Below are 26,643 nucleotides of genomic sequence, written 5' to 3'. Positions count from 1 at the left end.
TCACATCACAGGGCATTGTCATGGCTAAGCATTAGTTACTGCAAGGCTTTGCCCATCCCAGGCACCCCCCATGATGGAGAGGACCTGGGCTGCCCATGCTGAATAGCCTCTGGCACTCCCTCAGCTTCTTCTCCAGACTCCACAGAGCCTGCCTCATCCAACTAAGCAAAAATTAAAAAAGAAAAAAAAGGAAGAAAAGCAGAAACCAAACAAATAAATAAAGGAGCAAATGCAGCACTTGACTCCAGAGGCCTTTGCCGTGGGAAGAAGCTGTCCCGAAGTGGTGTGTCATCAGCAGCACAGCAACCCAAACAATCAGCCCCTCTGTGCACCGTGCCAGCTGCAGCCTGGCCGGGGACGAGGGCGGTGGGGAACAATGGCCGTGGGGACAATGAGGATTGTTCAGGGCCCCTCTGCTCCTTGGGAGGGGGCAGCCCCACGCAGCCCTGGGAGGGGACCTGCGGCTGTCACTAGCTCTGAGCTGCCAAACAAGTGGCAGATTTGGGGTGCCCTTAAGAAGAGGGTGTGCCCACTGGGACGTTCAAGGGATGCTGAAAGTGGTGGTGAATATGTTTGTTAAAAGGAAGAGTGTGAACAGACATATAGTGAAGAGGGAGCGGCCTCTGCAGAGAAAACACCTCCTGGTGCTCAGCTGGAGTTTATGGGGTTCTGGGGGGTGCATGGATGGTCGGAGCAGGACCAGGCTGTGCAGGGAGCAGCGGATGCCCTGTACGCACCCGTGACTGCTCTATCGATGCCATTACCTGTACATGCACTCACTGCAAAGGCACATGGAGGAGGCTGCTCCTTTTGACCTGAACTCATCCTCAAACTGGTGACTCTGTCCGGGAGCTATTGATGCCAGGTTACCCTTCCCTGCTTCATGCCATCAGGAAAATAATTTCAGCTTTGCAAAAGGATGTGGGTTGTTTATCTATTAAACCTGGATGATGACATCTTTTTGCCCCACTCACTTTTTGTGTTTCATCCACTCCTTGGTGCTCTCCCCACCCAGGAGAGCGTTGGCCCCTGGTCTGTCAAAGCCCAGCCAGCAGCACAGCAAAGTCAGGGTATGGGCTGGCAAGAGGAACCAGCTCCTGGGGCAGCAGCAACTTTGGAGAAAGGATCCCTTTTCCCTAAGGGAGCCAGAGGAATGGCCAGGGTGTGTGTGCGTGCGCTATGGGGCACGGGTACGTCTGCCAGCATTGCTAGGCTGTGACTACAACTGTTTATCTTGAAAGCCGGAGGGTTACATTCTCCGCAGTTTCCAAGGAGAAAATACAGACCCTTCCTTTCAGCTGCACGCTGGAGGACGTGTAACCTCTACGAATTCCTCGGTTTTGTTTGGCTTTGGTACGCCGTGCTGAGTAGCATCACTGGCCAGAGGCTATTCTGGCTTTGATCCGGGAGCTAGGTGCGCTTCTCGACAGGTTAATAGCTGTCAAACTCCTCAGCCTTCCTGCCCGGGAGTCTAGACTCTTCCACCTGCTGTGTACATATTAACACAGGCTTACAAACTCCTTTTGTATACGTACCCATATGCCACAGCCAGCCTCACCAAGGATGCGAAACGAAGCTCTTCAGCAGCCTTCCAAGGTAAGCAGCAAGAATTAAGCCCCTGGTCTCTGAAGCAGACACAGCTGCAGCGCGGAGCCAGGGGGACAGCCAGCCTGTCCTTGTGCTGCTCATGTTTTGTTTCCAGCAGAAGTTAGGGCTACCAGAGTTGAAGGTCTCCTTTCCATCACCGTCTGCAGCAAAACAGCCCCATGCTGTGGGCTTTGCCCCTTCCCCCTGAGCTCTGCTGAGGGACGCTGCAGGGATGGGTATCCCAGGTGCAAAACACACCACTGTGGGGGAACTCACTGTACCAGAGTGGAGAAAAACATGCTGAAGGGTATCCAGCCAGCTGCCCTGTATTTTGGCTAGCATCTCCTATTCCTAACACCTAGCACCACACTCATGATGGTCAGGAATCCCACAAGTAGCGTTAGCCCTGTCACACCTACGATTGCCTCCAGACCCATCAGCGGTGTTACAGAAAACACAAGCAATCTGTCCGTCAGGTTGGTCAACACCGGCTCTCGCCTGCAGTGAAACTGCAGAGCTGCTCCCCATGGCAGCACACACTGCACAGGGCTTTCAAGAGAAATGAATCATCTCCGAGCAAAAACAAACAAAAACAAAATAAAACACCATGTTTGTAAAATACAGGGAAAGGCACAGCTGCGGGCCAGAGCCTTGAGAAAACAAGATGGCTTCAAAGCAACTGGAGGTGCACCCAGCGCTAGCAGCAACACACTGTCGGGACCAGCCGGGCTCTGTGCTGCTGCCCCGGCAGTCTTGGCGTGTGCCACGTCCTGCTGAGCACCCAGCGGGACCTGTCCTGCGGGGCGACGGAGCCACCGCCTGCTCGGCGGCTTTCGGGAGGGGAGGATCAGTCCCGGTCAATCAGCATCAGTGGCTCCAAAGAGAAGCTTAGGGGTTTTTCACCCCCTCCCAGCAGTGCACATACCATGTCATGGCAGCACATGAAATGAGCGGCTCAGTGTAACACCACGGTGCCAGAAACACCAGTCCAGGCACCAGCCAGGATGCCTGCAAATTTGCACTTCAAGGGTTTTGCTGTGTTTTGTTTTACACAATAGCAAAGCTGAACAAATATTGCTTCACCTCCTCCCACACCAGTGTCTCCCATTTTGGGAGGTGCAAGCTCTGTGAGCTCTGGCCTCTCTGTGGCTCACAGAGCTGCTTCAGGCCTGGCTGGTGCACAGGGTGCTGGATGGGTGCTGAGAGCCTCCCTGAGGCTTGGCAGCTCTGGACAAACAAATGCAAAGTCTATGTTCAGCAGCAAGTCACGGTCATCTCCTTCATCCCCACAACCAAACTCCATGGCCACCAGCCAGGCAACCAAACTCCATGGCACCATCCCAGGGCAAAGGGATGGTTAACGGGCAGCAGCAGCGCTGGGGGCTGAGAGAGGTTTTAACACACATGGCATCGTGGTCCCTCCGTGGCCCTTGTGCTCAGTGCTGTAGAAGCCTCAGTGACACAGTGGCCATAGCCCAGATCCCTCAGTGTCACTGTCCTCTCCCTCTCCATCAGAAAAAAGGATTTAGCTTAAAAATTAAGACCTCAGGCAACCTGCAATGCTTTGACACTTGCTCCAGAGGCTGTTGCATCAAGGCAACGTTTTCTGTGAACTCCAGTGGGACTTTGACCAGGTACTGGAGGTCTTCCCAATGTTCAACATCAACGTGGCTCAAGACAAATGAAGACATATAACCAGAGGGGGGGGGGGGGGGGGGGGGGAAGAGCAATTTGGGAGAAATAATCAGAATTATTTGAGTGGGTGCAAATCAGGCAAATACGTTTAGCTCACGAAGAAAAAGGTCTCTGGCTGAACTTCCTCCACATCAAATCCTGCAACTTTGTTTGGTTTCAAAACATTTTCATTTTTGAAACTCACCTCCTGCTTGTTTGCTTTTACATTAAGGGGTTAAGTAACCTGAAAAACTAAACAAAACTATTCGCTTTGGGCTGACTAAACTGATTCATTCAACCCACACTGTTCCCTTTTCTCCCTCCAGGTTCGCTGTTTTGCTTTAAAAAGAAAAAGCAATAGCTTTGAGCTGATCCGATTTTTGTTTTTTTTCCCCCCTCACTCTCCCGCGCTTTTTGGTTTGGCTACCAGGCTGAGAAATCCATTACCCACAGGGATCCCGGGCCAGCCTGACCCACATCTGACAGTAAAAGAAACCAGATTCTCCATGTCTTTTTAGCCCCTGCCTTCCTTCTTGGGCTTTCCCACACGCCTCCAGCTCCCACCGGGGCCGGTGGCCGAGCTGAGTGTTGGGGAGGGAGAGGACCCTACGCAAAGAGGCTGCACTTTCCCCTCCTCTCCATGCGTCCAGCTCTTGGGGTCAGTGCCGGTTTCCAGATACGACCCCTCAACCCCAGCATGGGGACAGCCATCGGTGATGGCCCTCTCTGGTCCTGAAACCCTACAAACACCCAAGTGGCGGTGAGACAGTGTCAGGAAGAAACACCAAAGAGGCAGCGAAGATGGACTTAATATGAATCTTTAATGCACAGAACAAGCTGCCGGGAGCCTTGCGAATGAAGGCTGCGCACGGAGCCGGTCCGTCGACTCGGAGTGGTACAAAAGCCCAGCTTGCCTGCAGCGTCCCGGCACCTGCCTGGCATCCCCCTCCGGGACCTTCGCTGGCAGCGCGGTGTCGCCGGCCACCCGCGCCACCTCCTCCTGGCGTCCTCGGCCGCCACACCACCGGGGCCCCTTGCCCCACAGCTCCTGCCCAGCAGCAGGGCAGGCAGGGCAGGCAGGCAGGCAGCCACCCTGTGCCCAGCAGCTCCCCTCTGCCTGGCCCTGGCCTTGAGCAGGTATCTCCTTCTCCCACGGTTTTGGAGTGTGTAGTCCAGGAAATTCAGTAAGAAAAGATTAAAAAGGAGAGGCTTTTATGCTGAGTCACATTAGGTAATCTTTTTTTTCCCTCTTGAAAAATTAAAAAAAAAGGAAAAGAAATTAAAAGTCCAACTTGCTGATTTCTTGTTTCTCTGCCATCTGCGTGAGAAAGTCCTGTTTGGCCTTGCTGTCCCCTTCCACCCCCTCCGAACACCACCCGACCCCAAAACCCACCAGCCACTCAGCGCATCACGAGTCCTCGACTCCTTGGAGTCCCTTTGCCTCCCACAGCTCCAGGCCTGCACCTTCCCTCACCGCCCCTTGGACTCCCCGTACGTGTTGCGCAGCATGGAGACCATCTTCTCCTCGCACGTTACTTTGGTGTCCTTTAGGATGCTGTACCAGACCATGCCAGGCGGCCGGACTTCTTCGCTGCGGCAGAACAAGTAGGGCATGGTCTCAGTGCGGCTTTGGATGTAGGCACTGCGTAGCAGGGTCGAGCAATGACTGCTGACCTTCTCCAGCCTCCTCAGGATCAGGTGTGCCTTCCTGGAGGGGACAACCAGAGATAGAGACAGAGCAGGGCGAGCAATGCAAAGAGGAGTCCAGGAGCCAGGACTCCTGTGTTCTACAACCGGCTCTGTCTTGCGACAAGAACAGACAAGACCTGTTGCCTAAGACAATGTCTTTCCTGTTTCAGGCAGAGAGAAACCCTGTTTTGCCCAAAAGTTCTGGGTATATCTACTATTTCACAGCACCAGGTCAACAGGGCTAGAGGGACCTTAGGTGTGACCCACTAGAGCATCTTGGGTACCCTGGGGACACTGTGTCCCTGGCTAGATGGTCGCCACCACCACCATGTGCTTCTGGCAGGCTCCAGCACCCGTGCTGGCCTCCGTGCACCCTGGTGAGACCCCCAGCACCTTACTGCTCCTGACTGATGAGCCCAGCCCTCCCTTTCCTGTTTTCCCAAGTCTCCAGGAGGCAAATGGCCCAAAAGGACTGACACTAGAAGAGTGAGGAATAAAAGTACAACACTTTAAGACAAAACAAAATAAACCCATAAGAAACCAAGAATCCCCTCGTGGGAGTCTGTAAAGTGCTAAATCAAACAAAGGGAGGGGAAGAGGGTTTACTTCAGTGGTCTGAAAGTCTCAAGATCACAGATTATTTCCTCTCCCTCTGGTGCCACAGGAAAGCTCTGGATTCGGGGCTAGGGGATTTCGCAGTTCCTGCAGGAATGTAAATTCCTGATAATGATATGTCAGGGGCAGCGCCGTCAGTCAGCGACGCATAAACATGAGGATTATTTGATTACGAAAGCTGAGTGGTGTTTCAGCCCAGGCTGTGAGCTCCCAGCTGGGGGGAGAGCGCTGGGAGCCCGATGCGGCCGCACACCCGCAGGCACCCAGGGATGAGACGTCAAGGAAGGGCTGGCCAGAGCCACCCCAGCGCCAGAGCAGAGGGCAGAGGTGGTGGCAGGAGGCAAGAGGGCATCCCAGCATCCCCAGCTGGCTACAGACCTCTCCCTCTGCAGCGGGAAGACTGGATGAAAGGCTGTAGGAAACCACCGCTCCTCCAGGGTTGCATGTGGAAAACTTCCCCACTTCTCCCCAGGGGTGATGGGCTCAGGGTCAGCTTTCCAGCGGAAGGGAAGAGCAAAGGGAGTTGGCCTTTCTTGGACACCACTACATGGTATCCATGTATTGATTTAATCTATAAAGACAAGCCTGACTAGGCAATTTGAGCCTTGTTAGCTGTACACACACATATATAATAATGATGTCATGGGCTGAGCTGTGCCCAGCTCTGACAGAATACCTCTACTCATGCTACTCTCCGTAGCAGCCACCTGACCTTCTACAGCATCTGGTGCTCCCGTTGCACACCAAGACCTGACATGCTGCCAAGAACAGGTCCTTCGCCTCTGGACGTCTGCCGCTAAGAATTTATGAAATTCTACGACAGCATTAGATGCTTTCAGTAAAGACTGACTGATTAAAGCTAAGCTCAGCAGCAAATCAAAGTCTGTAGCAACTGTCACTACAGTTAACAAACTTCAGCAAATCACAGTCACTGGTGCTGGAAGGGACCAAAAGGCATCATCTGCGCCATCTCCTTGATGAGATCAACCTGCCCTGATGAATATTTGTCTAACCTGTTCTTAGAACCACGAGTTGGCAACCCTTCCAGTGCTCACCCATCCTAACGCTGAGAAATTGTTTCTTAACATCTGTGCTGATTCTCCCTTTTTTTTCGGGGAAGGTTGAGCAAGCACAGGGCCCACGGTCAGCTCATAGGATGGACTTCTATGTGAGCTGACAGTGCTCGGGAGGAGAGCATTTAGCCAGAATACCCTCCTCCTCAAAAAGGGTAACTCTCTCTAAGGCCGTAGTTCCATGGTCACCCTTATTTATCATAAATCTGCCAAAAGGGGGTATTGCCCCTTCCCCAGCTTGTCCCTGCCCATTTGCTTGTTCTAGCACAGGTGTCCATGGGGCTGACATGGGGAAGTTGTCTATTCAAAGGCCAACCAAGCAACCCACGGAGTTTCCCTCAGATTGGTTCCCACCTCAGCTTGCCATAAGGCTTTTCCCAGCCATAGCAAGAGAGGAGTGACAATGAGTGGCCACGACCAGCCCTCGAGGCAAACTCCAGCAGTGGGTAACCACGACTTGGCCCTAACCTAGACAAGGTTACACTTGCCTGCTGGCCAAGCTCTTCTCTTCCTCTCCTCCCTTCTCACCACTTCACCTCTCTCCTCCCCTCCATAGCTTTCTTCACTCACTTCTTAATTCTCCCCTGCACAACTTGCTCATTCCTTTGCCTCCATTTCCCTTGGCCTTCTCTACCTTCCCATTTTCATTACTTGCTCCACCATACTTCCATGATCTTCTGGCTTTTGCTAAATATCACCACGTTGTCCTTGCTTCCTGATTGATACATACTTAAGTTTCTTATTCAGGCAAACATTCCTATGTGTGAGGAGCAGCTTGAGGTGGCAAGAAGTCCAGCAGTCAACCCATCCAGACCTGCTGATGTCTCATGTGCCATGCTCCTTGTGGAGCTGGTCTCTACCCACCTGCTGCATCTGTAGTTGTGCTTGATGCAGTTGGCCCCAGGAAAGTATCAATGTTTAAGGGTGGGATGCAGCACACGATGGGTTGGCCCTATGAGGATGCTGAAAACACACTGCACCGTGGTCAAGGAGGAGACAGGGTGATGGGGAGGGAGGGAAAACAGGCCCCTTGCTTTTGGTGTTCAGTGCCAAAGCCCCAGTTTTGATGGGTTTCACCGCTTTGAGTCATTTATTTTAGTGGGGTAATGAAGTCATGTGTAAATGTTAGATTTAGCTTTCAGCTGTCAGCTGTTCCCTCTTAAAAAAAATAAGGAGAAAGAGAGACAGAGCGGGCGAGGGGAGGCGTGAGAAAGAGAGAGAGGCTTTCTGGTGAAGGCTGGGTCATAAATTACAGGAGCAGTTCTTGGGCTGCCAATTTAACACCATAAATCAAGCCCTGGGTATTACCCAAGTGCTCCCTGTGGAGGGCTGTCGGGTCAGAACGACCACCTTTTCAAATACTGGAAATGAAATCTTCCTAAATGCTGACCAACCTCATCCCTGCCAGAAACAGTAATTTATTGCCTTATTAAAGGGCAAGAATTGGGAGAGGACAGCAGGGGAACGTGTGAGGGGGGAGTCACTCTCATGGCTGCCTGTGGCCAGACCCCGAGTTCTCAGCCTCCAAAGGGATGAAGCGACTCCCTTCCCCCTCACTCCATAGCCCGGACTGGGGGTGCCCCCACCTTGGCATGAGTCAGTGGTGCCCTCCCACCTGCCACGTGCCCGCTGGAGGGGCCAGGTTTTAAGTCGGCACCAGCCAGGGACTGATTCTGGTCTCCACTTATGTGGCGGATTTTGGAGGTCACAGCCACAGTCATAAATGATGAAGAGGGGGATTTAAAAACAGTGATGGCTCTACACGGCTGCTTCCCTCTGCAGTACCTCGTGGCATGGTGGGGGAGAGGAGAGGGGGATGAGTGTCCGCTGCCAGGGCACTTTCCAAGGGCTCGTGCATGAACCAGTGGCCCCAGTGATAGGGAGTGTGGTGCAGTGATTGTACAGGGGACAGGGCACCGAGGTCCCTGGTTGCCAGCCCCAGCTCTGCAAGGATGTGCCCAAGAGCAGGAGATACGTTACCTCCTGCTCTGCCCAGCCCTGGGTGTGCTCCTGCAGGGACATTTATCCCCCAGCTGCACAGGCGACAGTGATCACTCACCTTGATGGCTGGTGCAGGATGAAAACACATCCAGAGCCAGCAAGACGTTACCCTGCCTCACCTGGGAGCAAGGTGCTACAGAACAAACCAGCACAAAGAAGCAAAAAAGAAATGATACCTGGGCTGGAGGGAAGGATGATCTTCCCAGGACTGCTGTGGGGAGAGGGTGGCTGCCTGGCTGCTGTGTTCCCATAGGGGGTGATTTTGTCATAAATTCAGATTTTTCGACTCTACTGAGAACTGACCTGGGTCTGTCAGACCCTCGTCTGAGGACAGTGAGTCCAGGACTCCATGGCCTCTTATCACAGCCTCCCATCAGTACATTGCATTCCCCCTCGGTACCAGAAGGCAGCTGCTCTGGAGATGCACTTCGTCTCCCGCGGCTGTCCCGGCTGCCTGCCTGGGTGACTTGCTCAAGCAAAGGAGATGCTGCGAGACCTGGGCTGATGCCACATCCTGACCCCATTGTTGCTGGTAGCCACAAGTAGGGGCATGGAAGGAAGACTTTAACTTAATTATTTGTCCTGCCTCCTCCTAAAAGCCAGGCCCTTTTTGCAGTGGTCAAAAGGACTGTCCCAAAAATACAGTAAGAGAAAATAATAGAGAAATCTCCCTGTTGCTGTGTCAGGAAGCGCTCTGGCTGCACAGATCCAAAGGTCTGAATGCACAGTAGCATTAAACCTTCACTGCTTTAGGCATATTCTTCTGTTTTGTTGGAACAAATTAACTCTGTGAGATTCACTTGGTGTCTGCAAGAGGGATGGAGGGAGCAGGAAAGGGGCTGTTGTTGCTAAAGGAGACTAGCAGAATGAGGCAAGCCAGGTGCCAAGATGCTGCTGACCACAGAAAGTCCTGGTTTAGGGCCACCTATGAGCTAAGTTTTTAATGTCTCCTTAATGTAAACCGTCTGGTTGGGACATCTGGCTGTCAGTGTGTCTTCTCGCAAGCAGCTGTTTGCAGTAACCTGTGGCTTTCATGGAAACTGGGCTCACGAGGACTCCAGTGTGATGTATTTATTACATGGAGGCAATCAACTTCCCTCTTGTCACTCAGTTTTATGAGCGAACATTTACTGTGAAGCTGAGGCTCATCTGATAAACATTTCAAGGTACGAAAATGAATGTCCCCCTGGGAAGGAGAACAGTCCGTCAATTAAAATCGTGTTACGAGATGGCCTCCCCTGGCAAAGCCTCACTCGCCTCCCGCTACGTCAGTGCCTCTGTTTCTGTCCAAGCTCTCAGAGAAGCAAGGCTGGACGGCAGAGCTTTGCTCTTGTCAAGAGCCTGGCACTGGCTGCTGCGGCATTTATAGATGCTTCTCCTTGGCTGTAAGTCACATATTTCTCAAGTGCAGAACAGGGGCATACAAGCACTGCTAGGAGCTCATCTGGCTCAGCGAGGAAGACAGACAGGAGCTGAATAGACCACTGACTCCAGATGTAGCTTGGTATAGAGTCGAGCAATATGGGCAATTTAAATGTCACCTTGCAAATCTCATGGCTTGGTGTAGGTATCAGGCTAGATAGCATCCTTCAGTAAATAAGTGTGTTGGATCTCAAGTAATGGAGGAAATAAGGATGTGTAAGAAGAGGCTGATGGTTGCCAGGGATTTATAGAGAAAGGAGCAATTGAAAAGGACAAATAAGTCTACAGTGTCATCAAAGAAGGAGGAAGGCAGTGGGAAGAATGAGAGTGGCTCCATGCCAGAGGCTAATGAACTACCAAAGAAACTATGACCAAGGTCATCTCTGGAGGAGGGCAAGCCCCAGGCCAGCTTGGATTTATGTCCAGGAGGGGTGTAAACTGTTGTGAGGAGCTGTCATCCTGGTATTATGGACAGATTCTCACCTGTGTCCAATGAGCAAATAGGAGCAGGGGGGAGAGAAGGAAAATCTTTTCCAGTTATTCATGGACTGCAAGACCCTGATCCTGCACCTTCCTCTGCTTCAGCTTCTCAGAGAACAACATGTTAGATAGGATGCTGGATGAACTGTGTCTCTAAAATCTTCAAAGCAAGTCAAGGTTATGTGCATCCTATAAGAGACCTCAAGATGTCCAGAGGGATGCAGCTACTTCTGAGCATTTCTTGCTGAGTGTTTCCCAAGGGGCTGGGTGGCAGTCTGGCCTTTGCCAGGACACTGCCAGGATACTGCCAGCCCCCTGGATGCAATGTAGTCCATGGACCTGTTTTGCCTGAGCTGTGATCTCTTTGAGTCTTACCACCCCTTTCACTGTACACTGGGGGTTTGCAGATGCAGTCTCTCTGGAAAGGTTGCTCCCAGGAACAATTCTCTCCCAGCCCTCCTCACAGCATTAAATGTATAGTGAAGAGAAAATATTTCTAGCATAAAGCTGTATATAGATAACAGATGAGGTGCTGTGCGCTCGCTGGCATCCTTCACTATGTCCCAGGCCTAATTTACACCCTTTGCCCCTCACCCCCCCAGCTTTTCCAACACTCTCAGCTCATCTGCAGTATTACCCGCCTGGTTCAGGCTGGTTGCTAGATGCCCCATCACCCCGCAAGCATTCATCGAAAGACCACCCAGCTGCTAGATGTCCCATAAACATTTATCCAAAGACCAACTGGGACCTGGCAGTCCTGGGGGATGGCAGGACAGCTTGGTGAACACCAGAAGGGAACTTCTCTCAGCTATGAGGAGAAGGTCATGAGGTTCACTTCCACAGTGGCCAAGCAGAGGGGTGCTCCAGGTGGTGGGGCAGGGGAGGACACAGGGAAGGGACAGGTACCTGGGCCCCAGCTCGTCCTCACTGCGCCAGACGAAGTCTCCAAACTTCTCGTAGTGGGAGTTGTAGTGGTGCTGGACTCGGAAGAGCATGGAAGCGGAGACCTCCATCAACGTGTTATAGGCCGTCTGCTGCTCCTTCCCACTGGTGTAGCCGTTGTAGAGGTTGTAGATTTTGTCAGCTATCTCTGGAAAGGATCAGGGAGATGGGATTAATGAAGAGCCATAAGGTGCTAACAGAGGAGGAGGAGGAGCGAAGCCCTTGGCAGGGCTGGCAGGAGGGGCAGGCACCTGGGATGCCTGCCAGTCCCTTGGGGCTGCCTGCAGCAGGGTTTAGCGACCTGGCGAGCATTTAGCAATTCCTCAGGCTAATCCTGCAGCAAGTGCCCTGCATGAGCAGAGCAGCCCCAAAGACTCCAGCAATGCTCCACGAAGGAATGGGAGAAGGAGCGGAGGAGGGCTGCCAGCACAGGCAGATGCAGCCTTACCCTCCCAGGTAGGGCAGGCAGGCTCTTCCCCAATTTACCAAAACAAAAGCAACTGCACAGCTATGATGCTAAAGGGTAAGAATAATATGACACTGTTGATAACAAGATGGTACTTGAGCCAGAAATACAGCACATCATCATTGTGGGTATTTACTAGAGAAGCTCAGATATATTAAACAAGAAGGTGCACTCTCTGCTGTAGAAAAGGATCTCTTTTTGGAAATTAAAAACACACAAAACTCCATTTCCTTCCTTTTCTTTAGTCTCCTGCTCATTTTTCCTGGGAATGCTTGGCAATAACAAGGAACAAAGCATTAATCAAAACTTTCATTTGTGTGCTTTTCAAAATAGAAAGCAAGCAAGAAAGAAAACAAGTAACCTGCCTTTCACTTAGAGGAATCTTTTTAAATTTGAAAGCAGCGAAGCACTCTGGGCATAAGAACAAATGGGATTGGTTTCAAAATTGGAAAACACGAATGTGCAAAAGTGGCTGGGCTTTTATCAGTGTTTCTGTTTCAGAACTGAACCAGCTGCCACCAGTATCTTTTTAAACAGCCAGAGCCAACAGTGTCCCGCACTGCTCGCTGCCCCGGCATGGCGAGGGCTGCCTCTCTCGCTTCTGAAAGAAGAGGTTGTTCTTTTTCGAGGGGACGTGTGTCAAATGCACGTTATCAGCTCCCACGGCCGCGCGTGGGGAAGGATGCCATGGCGCCGCATGGCACAGGACCATGGGAGCCACCAGCTGCCCAGCCGAGGGGACTTTGCTACTGGACACTCTTGCAATTTGTCACCCCTCACCAGATTAATGTCCCTGTGCCTGTGGGCGAATTTACAGGAACCTTCACACTGGGAGAGGAGGGACTGGAGGGGCTTGCAGGAGTATAATGAATAAAGGAAAAGCAAAATTAGCAGGAAATGTCTTCTGTCGTGGAAAATGAGGCGCCTGAACACTGACCTTCTGCCTTGCTGTCATCTACCAGCGGGCAGGCTGTCCTCAGGGTGACTGTGCTCAGCTCTGAGTGTCTCCCTCGTGTATCCACCGCATAGAGGGTAAATCTGGAAGGCAGGAAGGAAAAGGAAAATAGTGTCTTTATCCCTTGGTCCCACACCGCCACGTTGTTATGGGAACCGGCCTTCACAAGAGAAAGGAAAACGTGGCCCAGGCTCCCGTCAGTCAGTTTTGGCATCTCAAGGAGACGTGAGATGATCTCACGCTTAGACCAGGAGAGCACTCAGGGAAAGGCACCAGGGCCAGGGGGACAGGCCACCATGTCCCCACACAGCATCCACGGAGCTGTGTTTCCTCTCCCTCCAATGTCCCTGGGAGCCTTGTGGGGCTGCACCCTGCAGCCGCGTGACTGCGAAAGGATGCAAACATCTCTGGGGTTGCTTTGCCATGCACCGATGCAAACATTATAACGCTGTGGCATTTGCAAGCCGGTCCTCTCCAGCCCTCCTGAGAGCAGAGCAGTAATTCCTGCCGTAAGCAGGCTCTGTGCTGACAAGTGACAGCTCGTATACATCCTGTGAATGGCCCTTGAGGTTCTTTTCTCTCTCATTTCCTCACCAGGGTGGGGTTGGTAAAGGGGTGGGAATGATAATTTCACACTTGAAGCTAATGGAGAGCATCTGATGGTAAAATATGGCTTTTGTGCCGGATGAAGCATTGAATAAGCAGGCTGTGGCTGCATGGGACATCCCGGGATGCTGAGCCCAGAGTCCTGGTCAGAATATCAAAGCTCCAAAATGAGAATGCTTCTTCGCAGCAGGGGCAACAATCTTCCGTCCACTCTCCCAAAAGGCATCAGTTCATATTTATTCAATCTGAGCCAGGCACGGAAACTCGAGCTGGCTTTGACAAAGTGCAGGAGTTGGCTTGAACCCCTCGGAGGTCTGAGATGCCTGGTTGCGGGGTACCCAGCTCCCGAGAAATAACACAGCCCTGCTCCTTATCCTAAGGTAAAACTGAGCAGCTCTTGCAAGTGAGTGCAAAGAGTACCATAAAAGCAGCTGAAGCTTAAATGGGATTGCGACCCTGAGGTCTGTTTACTTAAGGAATGGTCCTAACTCCTTAGCATCCTTAACGGGGACAGAAGCAATTTCCTCACCCCACACACGAGCACTGCCAGCCCCCCTCTCTCCTCCCTGCTGGCCCTACGCACCCCACATGCAGCTGATAAGAGCTGACATTTGCACGGTAGCAATTCCCAGCACAGGACACATTCTCTCCATGCAATTAGCATTAGTTCCTTAACAATACTTGCTGCCTGAAAGGATGCCAGCAGACTGCCAAGGAACCCACTTGTGTGTAGGGATAACTCCCATTTTCACAAAGCTGGGGCATGCAGGGGACGCACACGCTGAGCTCACCCAAGGAGATGCTATTTAATTCTTTGGCATGACATCATTTTCCTTAATTTACAAGGAACGTTGCTCAGAGTGGGAGCATCTCAGGAAGGACGTCCGCGCTGTGCAACTTCACAAGTACCACACACAGGCTGTTCGCCCGCTATAATTAAGGGACAGCAACAGAGCAATAGGGTAATATCGAATTCAGGGCAGGAGTCTAACTTCAGGGCTTTGCATCCTGGAGGTGCCACCGTCCCTCCTCCTCCCTTCAACAGACAAGGGGTTCAAGGTGAGTAAGGAGTCTCCTGCTGTGAGCAGGTAAGGTACGTGTCGCTGCAGCTTGGCAGCATGAATCCCCCTCTTTCCAGGCCCAGAAAGCAACAGCAACGGGGCACCCAGTGTTGGGTGGGGGGATCTCAGCCGCAGCGAGACAAGGAACTCTGCAGTGGGAGAGCTGGGCAGAGACCCCAGGAGTCCTGTTGCCTGTCCAGGTGCTCAGCAGTGGGCAACGCTCTTCTTGCTCATCAGCATAAGCACAACAAGCAGTAAGAAGGCTTAACAAGCAGGTTACTGCTGCGAGTTGATCTCCATACCCATCCTGGGGTCACTTGCTTAGCCACAGCGGCTGTGTTGTTGTGTTTTCTTTCTTAAATGGGTGAGCACAGCTAATGTGTAACCTCTGCTTTGCCCGCAGTGGCTCAGTCAGTAAGGCTCCATTAGCTCTGAGGTAATCAGTGCCAGAGCACTTTCCTTGAAAAATGGCAGACTTTTATCAAAACACAACTGTAATATTCAGCAATTAGCGCCCACATCACCTATTCCATTGCCAGTGGGGTCAGGAGGAAGCATCTCTGCTTGGCAGGGTGTTAAAGCACATCCACCCCTTTGGGCAAGGTTAAAGACCTGCGTTAGCCCTTTGACTGCACTTCTCCCCTCTGCCCAGCACACACAGAAACAAAGTCACTCAGCTGCCAAGAGCAAGAGAATCTGTACTGGCCAGGCCTGGGTTAAAAAATATATATCAACAAACAAGCCCTTCAGTTCATAATTTTTTCAGATGATGTAAGAAAAAAGCCCAAAATGTAAATGGAAAAACATCAGAATCAAAGCGATTTTGATCTGGTCAAAAATTCTTTTTTGAGAAAACAAATAATTGCTTTACCTCACCTGAAACCAGTCCTCTTTCAAGAACCTTAGAGGAAAGTTTTTCATTTCCATTCACTCTGAATGAGATGTTTTGGAATCAGCACCAATAAATTCAGCTCTGGTGGAAGCTGGCAGCCCCGGCAGTACGCAGCCCTCTGCACCTCTCTAGCTCCTTCCAGAGAGTGATCTCAGAAGGTTTTAACATTAATTACAGTCCAAAAGATCACCCTGAAGCACATCAGTATTAATAGCTGTTTTACCGATGGTAAACAGAGACATATGGGGTGAAGCATCGTGCCCCGGAGAGGCTCAGTGACATGAGCAGTTTGGAAACTCAGGAGATGATGGTTTCCAATCTTGTTCTCAAACCACTTGACCACACAGCCTTTCTGCATCAAAACACTTTTATGGCCAGTTAATGGCACTGCACAGAGTGCTGGGGTTTATTTTTTTCTTTTATTCCCGGAAACAGACAATTAAGAGAAGAGTGTGCAAAGATCTGCGGCTCAGTGTCAAGCCGGCATTAACAGGCAGATCTTGCTTGCTGCATCTAAGAGAAACCTCTGGCGGATGCAGGCGAGGAGCTGCCGGCAGGGACGGGACCAGTCTGGGACCCAACAGGGCACAAAGAGGGCAGCCGGCGGGAGGAGAGGGACCACCACTGCACAGGAGGGATAGGGATGTCTGCATGGCAAGTAAGGGGAAAATCAAAGTGAGCACGACTAAAGGAGGGAGCTACACAGAGCACGTGGCGGGCTGGAGTCCAGCTCGGCAATGCTATGTGGAGGTCCTTCTGCCATACTTATATCCACATACAGCGTTTTGGGCCAAGGACCAAAACGAGCAGCATCCCCACAGATGATGATGGAGCTGCACCTGATTATGCCAACCCTGATAATTTGTGAAAAAACAAATGAGGCCAAAGAGTGGTTCTGAGCATTTTGCCCAAGGCAGAGGATCTTTGGGGTAAAGTCAAAGCCAGAAAGGAAAAGGTCCCAGACCCACACTCACTGCATGAAACCATGTCAGACAACCTGGAATGCCATATGGTAGCTACGATTTGGCAGAGCCTCCTTCATAACCTGGAGGTGTTTTTTGTTTAGCAATAAACCTTCTCCACGATGTTTTCTCATGTTCTCCCTGTGTTTTCCAAAAGGGCTTGGGACTACCTGCTACTGCCTCACAGCTGATCCTCTTTTTCACCCGTGCCTTCTGTAAGATCATACCTGAACACTGGCTTTTCTAGAAATACTAAGATATATTTTGCCCAAAGAGGTTCCAAAGAGCATTTCAACACTGGAAGCACAGATCTCTCTTGGCAGAGCTCAGCCCCTCCATGCCTGGAAACGCTACCACCTCTGCAGCAAAACACAGCGTATGAAGTCCTATAAAGTAGTGCCGCTTAAATGTTTACTACTAAATTCAAACCTATTGGGACCCGAACAAACTTGTAGAGAGAGACAGAAAGCAATTAACATGTGGCCTCACGAAATGTCAACAACACCTTCTTCGTAGATACCCCACCCAACGTTGGCTGAAGCCTGGATTTTATCACTAGGCTCAAGATGCTTCTTGGGGAGAGGAAGAGAAAGCGGAGGGGGGTGTTATAGCTTCAGTTCCTGGAATCCAATGATTGTGGAAGACTGTCAATTGCGTTTAAGAAAAATAAAAAATAGAAAAACATGTTTCTATCCTTTCTCAATGTGGAGAAAAAAAGAAACCATAAGGCTGAGAATGAAACCTCAAAACGTGTTATTTATTTATAGACAACAACATCGGCTCATGTTTTTTTAACTCCCTCTCATGATGCTTATGATGTTTGAGTGCTTTACTCATGATCCTTATTTGCGGGAAGAGAGATAAGGACTTCTGCGTCTGACCCTCCTTAGCTCGGTGGCTGATTTCTTTATATCCTACAGAGATACCATAGGCATTTCTGTTCTGTCTTATGCACTGCTCCTCCTGAAGCCTTTGGGTTTGTGCAGCAGCTCAGTGAAATGCTGTACCACAAATGGGCTGCCTGGGCTGCAGAGAAAAGGGTCCGACGAGGAGTCCAATAAGCACTCCTGCAGCTGCCAAACACCCATGCTAAGTAATCGGATGTCTACGAGTAGCTGGCTGCATCCAAAACCAATGGCTGTGTGGCAAACCCGGCCTGTGCTAAGGAGACCCCTGCATCACATAAATGGGGGACAGTGCAGAGATGCTGCTCCAGAGTCCAGCATCATGCAGAAATACGGTCTCATGCTTTCCGAAGAAGTGGTGCAAGCACAAGATGCTCCTGCCAGTAGGGCTTGGCTTGAGCTTGGCTGATAGGCCTGGGCTTGGCGCCTTGCTCCTGTGGCCACGAGACTCTGTTTTGCTGCTCCAGGAGCTTGGCACAGGGCAGACCTGGCCGGTGTCACACACATGGTGCAATGGATTTTTTCTCTCCCCTGGCAGCGTGGGTACCACCACCCGTGATGCTGAGCACAAAAACCCAAATCCTGACCTGGCTGAGGTTGTATCACCTTGGTGTTACGTGTACGTCCTGCCATCACCCTCTGGTCGGTCACGGCTTATCCGTGCCTTCTGCACACCCCGGGTCTCTGGGTTCGCATGCAACAAGCACCGCGCTGCTGAGGCTGGTCCAGCGTGCTGACACACACACATCACACCCTTGCTTTGCCAGCCCTTCTCGCTTCCTGTTGCAGCTGAAAAACAATTCAGAGGCCTCTGTTTAAAAGCTCTCAATGGACCAGCTCTTGGCAATCCCTGCCTCACCCTCCCTGGTGATCTCAACACAGGGACTGGGCATGAGGGACCCGGGGCTGGCAAGGCTCGAGCTGTGCCTGGCCTCAGGCACATGCAGAGTGGAGCAGCCAGGACTGGTGCCACAAACATACATGGGTGTGAACACACTCCTCGCACCCAGCACTGCGCACAACCTTGTGCTCAAGGGACCCATGAGCAAACACTGTCCTCCCCCAGTCTTTTAGTACCTTCAGCTCCCAGACACCAAGGTGAGGGGCTTGCTGGAGACAGCAGGGGAGGCTGAGATGGTGTGTGTGTTTCTTTGTCCCAATATTCACAGCAGAGCAGCAACAGACCTTCATCTCAGCATCTCCTGGCTGCTAAAAACATCAATAAATTTACATAGCTTCCCTGAAAGACTGTTCTTGCAAGGTGGGGGAGCCCAGGGGGGCTGCGGGTTGGAGCAAAGCTGTGGGTGTTTCACCCCCAGCCACATGCCATGGGGTGTGCGTGGTCCACGGGGCCACTGGGCACCCACTTGTTCCCCCACCATGGGCTCGTACATCTCCTGCCGAGCCTCCCAGCTGCTTTCATTGATGGCCACGGAGCAGGAGCGGGGCTCGCCTGCCAGTAGCAGACTGGGCAAGCACAGGAAGAGGTGTGTGTGTTTAGTGCAAGCATTCCCAATTCAGAAACCATTACAGTTTAAAAAAAAATCAAATCAAATAAAAAGCAGCCCATCTACACAAGCCGCAAGAATGCAGCTTAGTTTATTGGTGACTCTGTGATTTGAAATAATTAAGAAAGGTAAATGAGAACAACCTCCCCAGTCTGTGGCAAATACCAAGCAGACAATGAGCAGGGAGTAGTTTTTGGAAGGAGAGGATTTCTTGGTCTATTTGTTGGGCTCTGACTTCAGGCTGATTGCTCATGCCAAGCCCATGTCCATGGTACCAGACAGCGAGGTGGGCTGGTACCCCGGCACAGGACTGACCATGCTGCACCCCTACCAGAGGTCCTGCTGGAGGCTTGGGATTTGGGCTAAGCTTTACAGGGCAGTGGATGTCCTCATGCTGTCTCCCCAGGGCTGGCACTGTCACAAGTATTACAGCAATCAGATGCTCCTGTCAGGGCATTTGAAGCCTGGCAGGAATGTGGGGCAGGGCTGGGGACAAGGGGTTGTACTGTGACCTCAGGTTCTGCCAGCGCAGAGCGGGCAGCTCGTCGTGGAAGAAAAGTTTCTGAGCAGCTCGCTGTCTGCTGCATGCTGGGGAGAGGCACCGAGGGAGGTGACACCAACCTACTACCACCACCCAGCAAATTGCTGCTTATGTATCATACCTTTTCTGCAAAAGGACCAACATCTTCTGTTTTGCATTGCCATCGTTTTTGGCTCTGCGCTTCCGCACAACTTATACTGCAATAAGGAAACATATCCATAGGATGGATAGTGCCATCTTGAAAAAAACCCCATCTTTTATAAAGCTCTTCTCACAGTTCTACCACTGAAGAAAAGTACCTTTTATAACTGGGCTTCCTTTAACCATCTGTGACAACTGACCTTGCTCCCATCAGCGTGATGGAGGAGCAGGTTAGCAGCAATGCTGGTGCCACACCAGAGTATTGAAGCTTTGCCGTTACACAAATACATGAGGCTGTCAGTAAACTGTTCTCACCATTCACACCTTTTTTCCCAGGACAGCAAATGCTGTGAGACTAATCGTTATCCTTCAACAGATGACTCCCAACAGTACCAGACCACAGTTGTCAGATGGAGGGAAATAAATGTACCTGCCACAACATGCCTCAGGTGTCTGATGCCTTTTGGAAGCATATAAAACAGTGCCCATCAAATATGCCTGGCAGGAGGAAGAGCACAGGCTGCTCTGCAGAGTAAGAGGCTGCTTGCTCAAGGAGAGCTCAGGAAAAGGGCAGAGAAAACCTGATTTCTGAGACAGTGAGGGCAGGTGGAGCAGCTGTGGGGCTGGGGACAGGCTTGCACAGCCATGGGTCCATCTCTGCTCTGTGGCAACCCTGGGAAAGTCACCCAGGGTCATCCGCACTGCAAGGTTACCCTGAGTTGCAGCTGATGCCATGTCCACACTCAAACCCACTTACTTGAGAGCATGGTACTTCTCACGGGAGCTGCCAGGGAGGAGGGCAGGGCCACTTAATGCTGCTACATTACAGGGATGCAGTGTGGGACAGTGCCACGGCATCCCACCACTGTGCTTGTAGAGGTGTTCTGGAGCACCCATTGCACGTACCGCAAACCCCACAGCTGCCATGCACTCCTGCAGGACAAGAGACACAGACACTAAAGCAGTATCAGATGCCTTCCTACCCGGCACCCGGATTTGTCTCAGGCAGTGGCTGCTGTCCCCTGGAAGCTGGGTGGTACTGGGGAGATGACAAGAGGGAGGAGAGGCTCATAGGAGACTGCTGAGCATGTCTACATGCAAGGTCAATTCCCAGGTAGCACAAACGAGGTAGCTCAGCTACAGACGTTATCAGCTTGAGAGCCGAGGAACGGGAAAATGCCGCTCCATGACTTTTGGCACTGAAATGCTGTCTCTGAACGGCACTGGGTCAGCACACCATGCTGCTCTAGGTCTCCTAGGCTTGCCCTCTGTCTGCCATGGAGAGCTAAAACCTGTAGCGGACAAGGTGTGAGTGCTGGTCCCTCTGACTCCCTTCTGCCCGCACGGCAGACGCTGCATGCCTGAGCCAAGCTACGATGCAGATTCACTCAGCTCTCGCTCCTTCATCACTTCATCAATCTCTTTTTGTTTCACATCCCTGTCAAGCAAGACCCAAAAAAAGGATGAAAGGGAGAGAAAGAAATTAATTAAAAATCCTGACCATTTCTTGCTACTGCCTGGATCCATTGCCTCCTTGCTAGAGAAATCCCCGGTAGGACATTCACCTTCCCAGCCTCAGCTGCAACATCTCAATTTCCCGAGATTTCCCTCGAAACCCTGTCAATAAACCCCACCAGAGCAGCGATTCCCAGTACCGCCATGGCTTTGAAAGAGGGCCTTGATACACAGGCCACCTTCTGTTCCCTAGAGCCCTGCTCCTGAATGATACCTGTGTTGGAGGGCCAAGATCCCACAAGGAGCCCCTTTGCCAGCCGGACACCTTGCAAGCAGCAGTGCCAAGATTGCCTTAGGCGAAAATGTGTTTCACTGGAAATGAGGGAAGAATGCCAGCCCATTTCAGCAGGGCCATGGTTTCACCCAGAAGGTGCAGCACTGTCACTGCAGGCCTCCTCACTGCTGCATCCCCAGGGTGCCTTCACCGTCCCGGGGCTGAGAGCACCAGTGGTGTCCCCTGTCCCCCCTTGCTCTTTTCTCTGCCTTACAGATTTCCTCCTTTGTCACCCTTGCTCCTTGCAACCACTGGCAAGGAGTAGATAATTACTCCCTCAACCCTCACCCTTGATAAGGTTTCTATTTTTCCAGTGCATGGCTCATGCTCAGAGTACATCCTTTCAGGAGCAGCTTTACACCACTGATGAAGGAAGAGCAGAGCAAGCTTCTCTGGAGAGAGGGGCTGCTGCACTGCACAAAGCTTCTGACAGAGACGAGATGTGGATGAGAGAACAGCTCCTTGGCATGGCAGCAGGACAGTACACCCAAAAAAGCTGCCCTGACATGAGATAACATTAACACAGCCTATGTTGCAACCCTGGGGCTTTAGCTCCTAGGCGCACTCCAAGGAGCAAGAAGTCTTTTATTAGCTTGAAGATGCCCAGCAGACCCTCTAGGGTGTCCCATAGGGATGGTACCTGAACTCTGAGGAGAAGATGATGGCAGAAAAAACAGGATCACTATGGAATTACCAGCTTTGGGGAGGACAGAGAGAGGGTGTTTGAGGTCCGTATTTCTTGGCAGTTGTGTCCTTGCTTTCATCCTGCTGGCTGGGAGGATGAAGATTCACAGATGTGCTTATAAAGGCAAGGCAGCAAGAACTGGCCCAGCTCTTCACAATCTTCACTGCCTGTCTCAGGGCTTGGGGCAAGGTGTTCCCTGCCTCTGCCTGGCAAGGATGTGAATTCTAATGTCCTTTGGTGGAGTGAAGAACCAGAAGGAGGTGGTGCTGAGCCACTATGAGCTGGTGCTTTTGTCTCCATTAAGCAAAAGCAGCTTGTGTCAGTCTGTCGAGCACCAGAGTCCCTGTTCTGCTGGGACTCACCAGGAGATCCCAAACAAAGCCCTTGGACAAAGGTCAAACGAGTTGTCTCCAACTCCCTGTGCTGCAGCAACAATTCCCCCCACGCCACGGCTCAGATTGACGCCTGAGGCTGCAAACTGCAGAGTCTTGTCCCACTCTGGCTGCAGAGTGTCAGTGAGAGCTGGTGACGGATCGAGCTGTCCTGGGTGCAGCATGGCCAAGGAGGGCTTTCCCCAGGCTCTGCATCCCACATGTCCTGCTGCAACCTTCACACAGGCACTGCAATGCCCATCAATGCCTCCAGCTCTCCACAAGCCCCCTGCCACCATCCCCTCTGCTCCCAGGGCCGGGGTATCCCCACGCAGCACCTGCAGCCTCTCTCCTTCCCACTGCAATACGTTTTGCTCTCCCCTTAGGTCTGGCACAACCCTGGCCCTCTTCCCTCAGCCACAGACACCCTGAAGCCTCCAGCCCTGGCTCTGCAAAGGTTACGTGTTTAGGGGTAAGTCATTACTCTGAGGTTTTGCTTGTCGTCTTTGCATGGATCTATGGGTGGGTGGCTTTCAGCCTCATCTGAAAGCATTAGTCCTGCATGCCCCAAGAGAGAGACATCACTTTAGTGCCTTCCTTGGGCTACTCCTGGGATGGCTGCCGTCCTCCTCCATGAAGAGACAGCAGGGCTCAGGGAGGCTGCAGCTGCGGGAGATGAGAAGGCTGCTCAGAAGTAGAGAGGGAATAAATCAAACTCTTCCTCCAGTTGTGCCAGGGAGAAAGGAGAGACAAGCGAGGCCCTGGACCCCTGCAGTGAGCTCCACAATGGAAATGTTCACAGCTAACCATACCAGCCGTTCAACCTACCAATGCTCTGCAAAGCTTGGCCATCACCAGCCCTGAGGAGACGGGGGGAGAGGAAGGTTGTGACCCTTGGCAAACTGGGAAACGTTTGCCCCTCCCAACCCCACAGTCACTCTAAACAAAAACCAGACACTCCACAGTTTGCTACCCCTGGAGATCCCCTTGGTAGGGCTTGTTCTCATCCTCCTAGGGTCTTGGCTTCCATCTGGGCTGCTGGTTGAAATCCAGCCCAGGCTGGTAGTGACTTCAAAAGACAGTGTCATCTGAGGAGTAGTGGGTGGTCCACGTCAAACGAGTCGATAGCTGACTGTTCTTATATAAGCCACCACAATAGGGCCTCCTGCTCGACAGCCTCAGAAGAAAGGCGAAGGGCTGCATCAACCACAGGGAGCGGAGCCTGTCCTCGGCCCCAAGGGTGGTCCCTTTGGTGCAGGGCGAGTCACCTTAGTAGGTTGGCATGGGGAGGTGGACATGCCCCTCTATGAGCAGAGGCTATCTATCTATCCATCTCTGTTGGGTTTGTCCCCAGCACCGTTGGCCAGCCCTAGCTTCACCCTCCGCACGAAACAAAGCAAAACAAAGCACGACAACAATAACGGCACACAAGGGAACGGCTTGGAGGAGGGGGGCGCCTCTGCTCGCCACACTCGCAGCATCCCCAGCAGGATTCAAATGTGCCAGCCTCCAAGTGAGACGTATCTGTACCCTGTGCTGGGCTGCAGGAGTGGCCAGAGCAGCCAAACAGTCCTTGCAACAGCCCCGCAATGTCGGCACGGGGACGGCGTGGGTGGAGGACGGTGCCAAGGCAGGGATGCTGCATGCCAGCGAGCCCCAGCAGAAGGACGCCAGCAAGGTCTGCAGTCACTGCTGCCCGCTGCCTGCTGCCCACTCCCCGAGGCCCCCGAATCAAGGGGGCGCGAGGCGAGGGGCTGGCAGTGGGCGGGAGATTCTCACAGCTCCAGCAGGCAGACAGGGAGGGTGGAGGGTAGGACGAGGGCGGGAGGGCCCAAAACAAATAATAAAAACAAAATCCCAGTAAGCACGTTAGAATTCGTTTGAAGTGCAGAGGAGCTTTCAGGCAGGGTTATGTACATCTCCCAGCCCGGCATGATTTACATGTTCCTTGCAAGCAAAGGAATCTTCCCTGATTTGAAGTAAAACAGATGTTTTGGGTTTTTCTTCCCCCCCCTCCCCGCCCCCTTTTAATAATTTCTTTATTGAAATGATGGCTATACAGCCAACCAGCTCAGAGCGAGAGCCCTGCTACCCCCAGCAGGCCTCCGCTGGGACCGGAGACCTGCTGCCCTGCATTTCGGAAGAGCGCCTTGTTGTTGTGGTGGCCATGCTTGCACGCGTCCGGAGATGCGGAACCAGCCCCGCTCTCCCGCAAATGCTGCTCCAGAGGCATCGCTCCCTGCAGGTTTCTTCCCTTGCTTTTCCCTCTGTGTGGAAGAATTACAACTCCCAGCAGCTTTGCGTCCTCTGCAGCTAGAGCTAACACATGGATCCTTTGTCCCTGCCCCACCAGCCCAGGTCCAGGAGACCTTCTAACCTCTACTACTGGTCCAGGAGACTTGTTGCGTTTGATGGTGGGACTTGCCCTTGCTCCTACACCTTAGCATCACACCTTACCCTGGTTGTGCTCTATCCTAGCAACGTCGATTGAGAAGGGCAGCCTGGCCGATGCCCACGGACTGGAGCAGGGCAGCAGCTGTGCTGCTCACACATCCCAAGTGAAACAACCCAGCACGGGGGCTGGTGTCGGGCAGGCAAGCTGGAGCTGGGACTGTCTCCTGGTTTGAGAACTATGTGATCTCAGCCAAGTTACTTTGCCCCTATTTTTGTCCTATGTTTTTCACCCAGTAAAGTCATTTGTGGAAGGAACTTCCTTTTCCCAGAGGGATGCACAGCACCAAGCGCAGCAGGGGCTTCTGAGTGCTGGTTGATGCTGCAAACTACCAGCATAGCCATGCCCTTGAGTTTACACTCAGAATAATAACTCATGGCCAGTTGCAAATCCATCCAGCTCCCCCCATCTTTCTTTTCTTTCTCTTTTTTTTCTTTTAAACCCTGTTGTTATTTCTCAGTACTTTATGGGTGGCAGGGTGGGAAGGCTTTTTGTAACACATTCACGTACCATTGGGACTCACTCCCATTCCCGTCTGGTACAAGAGATTGCACAAGAGAGAGAAACAAACGGGGATGAGGAAATGCGTGTTTATGAGAGGCAGCGCTGTCATCGTGAGCAAGGGACCCCCCGCAAGAGAGCTGGCCTGGGAGCCAGGGGAGAGTTTCCATTCTCTCCTAACACTCCATTCATGCCTTGTTTCATACCTCCCCGGAGGCTCTGCGACTGGCCACGGTCCCACAGCACAGTGCGGGACTCACACCCCCCATGCGCCGCCTTCTGTGATATTTGTTGTTGGGAGAAAGAGAGAGATGTTGTTGTCTCATAAAGATAATGAATTGAGAAAGAGCAGCGCCCTTTGCTATTGCGTGTGCTCCTTGTTTTCCTCCCGCGGCAGAGGAGCGGGTCCTCCCTCCTGCATCGCCCAGTGCCCTCTCCGCTGCGCGCCTCGCCTCTGCCTGCTCCCCTCGTGCACCCCTGCTGCCCATCCTCAGGGGGCTCTTCATTAACAGCCACCGCGGGGGCTTGCATGGGACTTCCCCGCTCGGTGTGCTGCAGTTGCCACAATGATCATCCTCCTGACTCGATCAGGAGCCCTCCGTATAATCCAAACCACATTGCTGCCTGATCGGATACAGTCACTGGTAAATAACCTTGACTGCAGTGGTCTGGAAGAGTGAGGGATCCCATATCACCACTATTAATGATTTAGGATCGTACATTGTTTGCAGATGAAACAGAGAGGGTCTCATCACTCGCTACTCCCTGCCCAGGCATCTTCCCCAGGACAGTCCCTGCCCCACCTCACTTCAGATGGCTCTAAGCTAAAGTCACCCGGGTGACAATTACTCCTGTGTGCAAGGAATGGCGATGGCTGATCTCTGCACTCCCTCGTGCATTGCAGAGCTCCCAGTGATGGGGCTGGGGTCCCCCCCAGAAACAGGTGGGGTATTAATAAAACTGAAAGCAATCGCCCATGCACACATAGTACAACCCACTTGTGTCCCTCTCCCTTCTGGTCCTGCAAGCCCCCCGCCTCCTCCCCCCTTTCTCCACACACCTCAATTTCATTATCTCTGATCTTGAGCTGCCTATTACACGCTTTTTGCCAACATAAATATTTAATCCCGGCGCATTGCACAGAAAGGCCCTTGTGGAGTTAATACTTCAACTCATGTTTCCACTTGGAAAACAATTCAGCGTGTGGCAGTGCAGCAGGTACAAGCCAGGGACAGAGCCGAAAGCTGGAGGTGGCCTGCAAGAGCTCAGGAGCCGTGTGGGCTGACGGAGATGGACTTCATGCTATGGGGTGGGCTTCACACCAT

General features: G+C 52.1%; 1 protein-coding gene across 1 annotated transcript in view; it reads right to left on the bottom strand.

Annotated features, from left to right (window-relative positions):
• Window positions 1-4,731: 4,731 nt before the first annotated feature.
• Window positions 4,732-26,643, bottom strand: part of ASTN2 (astrotactin 2) — a gene marked incomplete at both ends in the record, with an annotated part of 359,009 nt that continues 337,097 nt past the window's right edge. Inside the window, 3 exons of the mRNA XM_082327894.1 lie at window positions 4,732-4,969; window positions 11,448-11,631; window positions 12,887-12,987. Of these exons, the coding sequence (XP_082184020.1) occupies window positions 4,732-4,969; window positions 11,448-11,631; window positions 12,887-12,987 (523 nt within the window). The remainder of the gene's footprint in view (window positions 4,970-11,447; window positions 11,632-12,886; window positions 12,988-26,643) is intronic.

This window comes from Platalea leucorodia (assembly GCF_965183815.1).
Source record: "Platalea leucorodia genome assembly, chromosome: 15".
NCBI classification, from domain to species: domain Eukaryota; kingdom Metazoa; phylum Chordata; class Aves; order Pelecaniformes; family Threskiornithidae; genus Platalea; species Platalea leucorodia.
The sequence above is the reverse complement of the archived record's forward strand: the minus strand, read 5'-3'. Positions and strand labels throughout refer to the sequence as shown.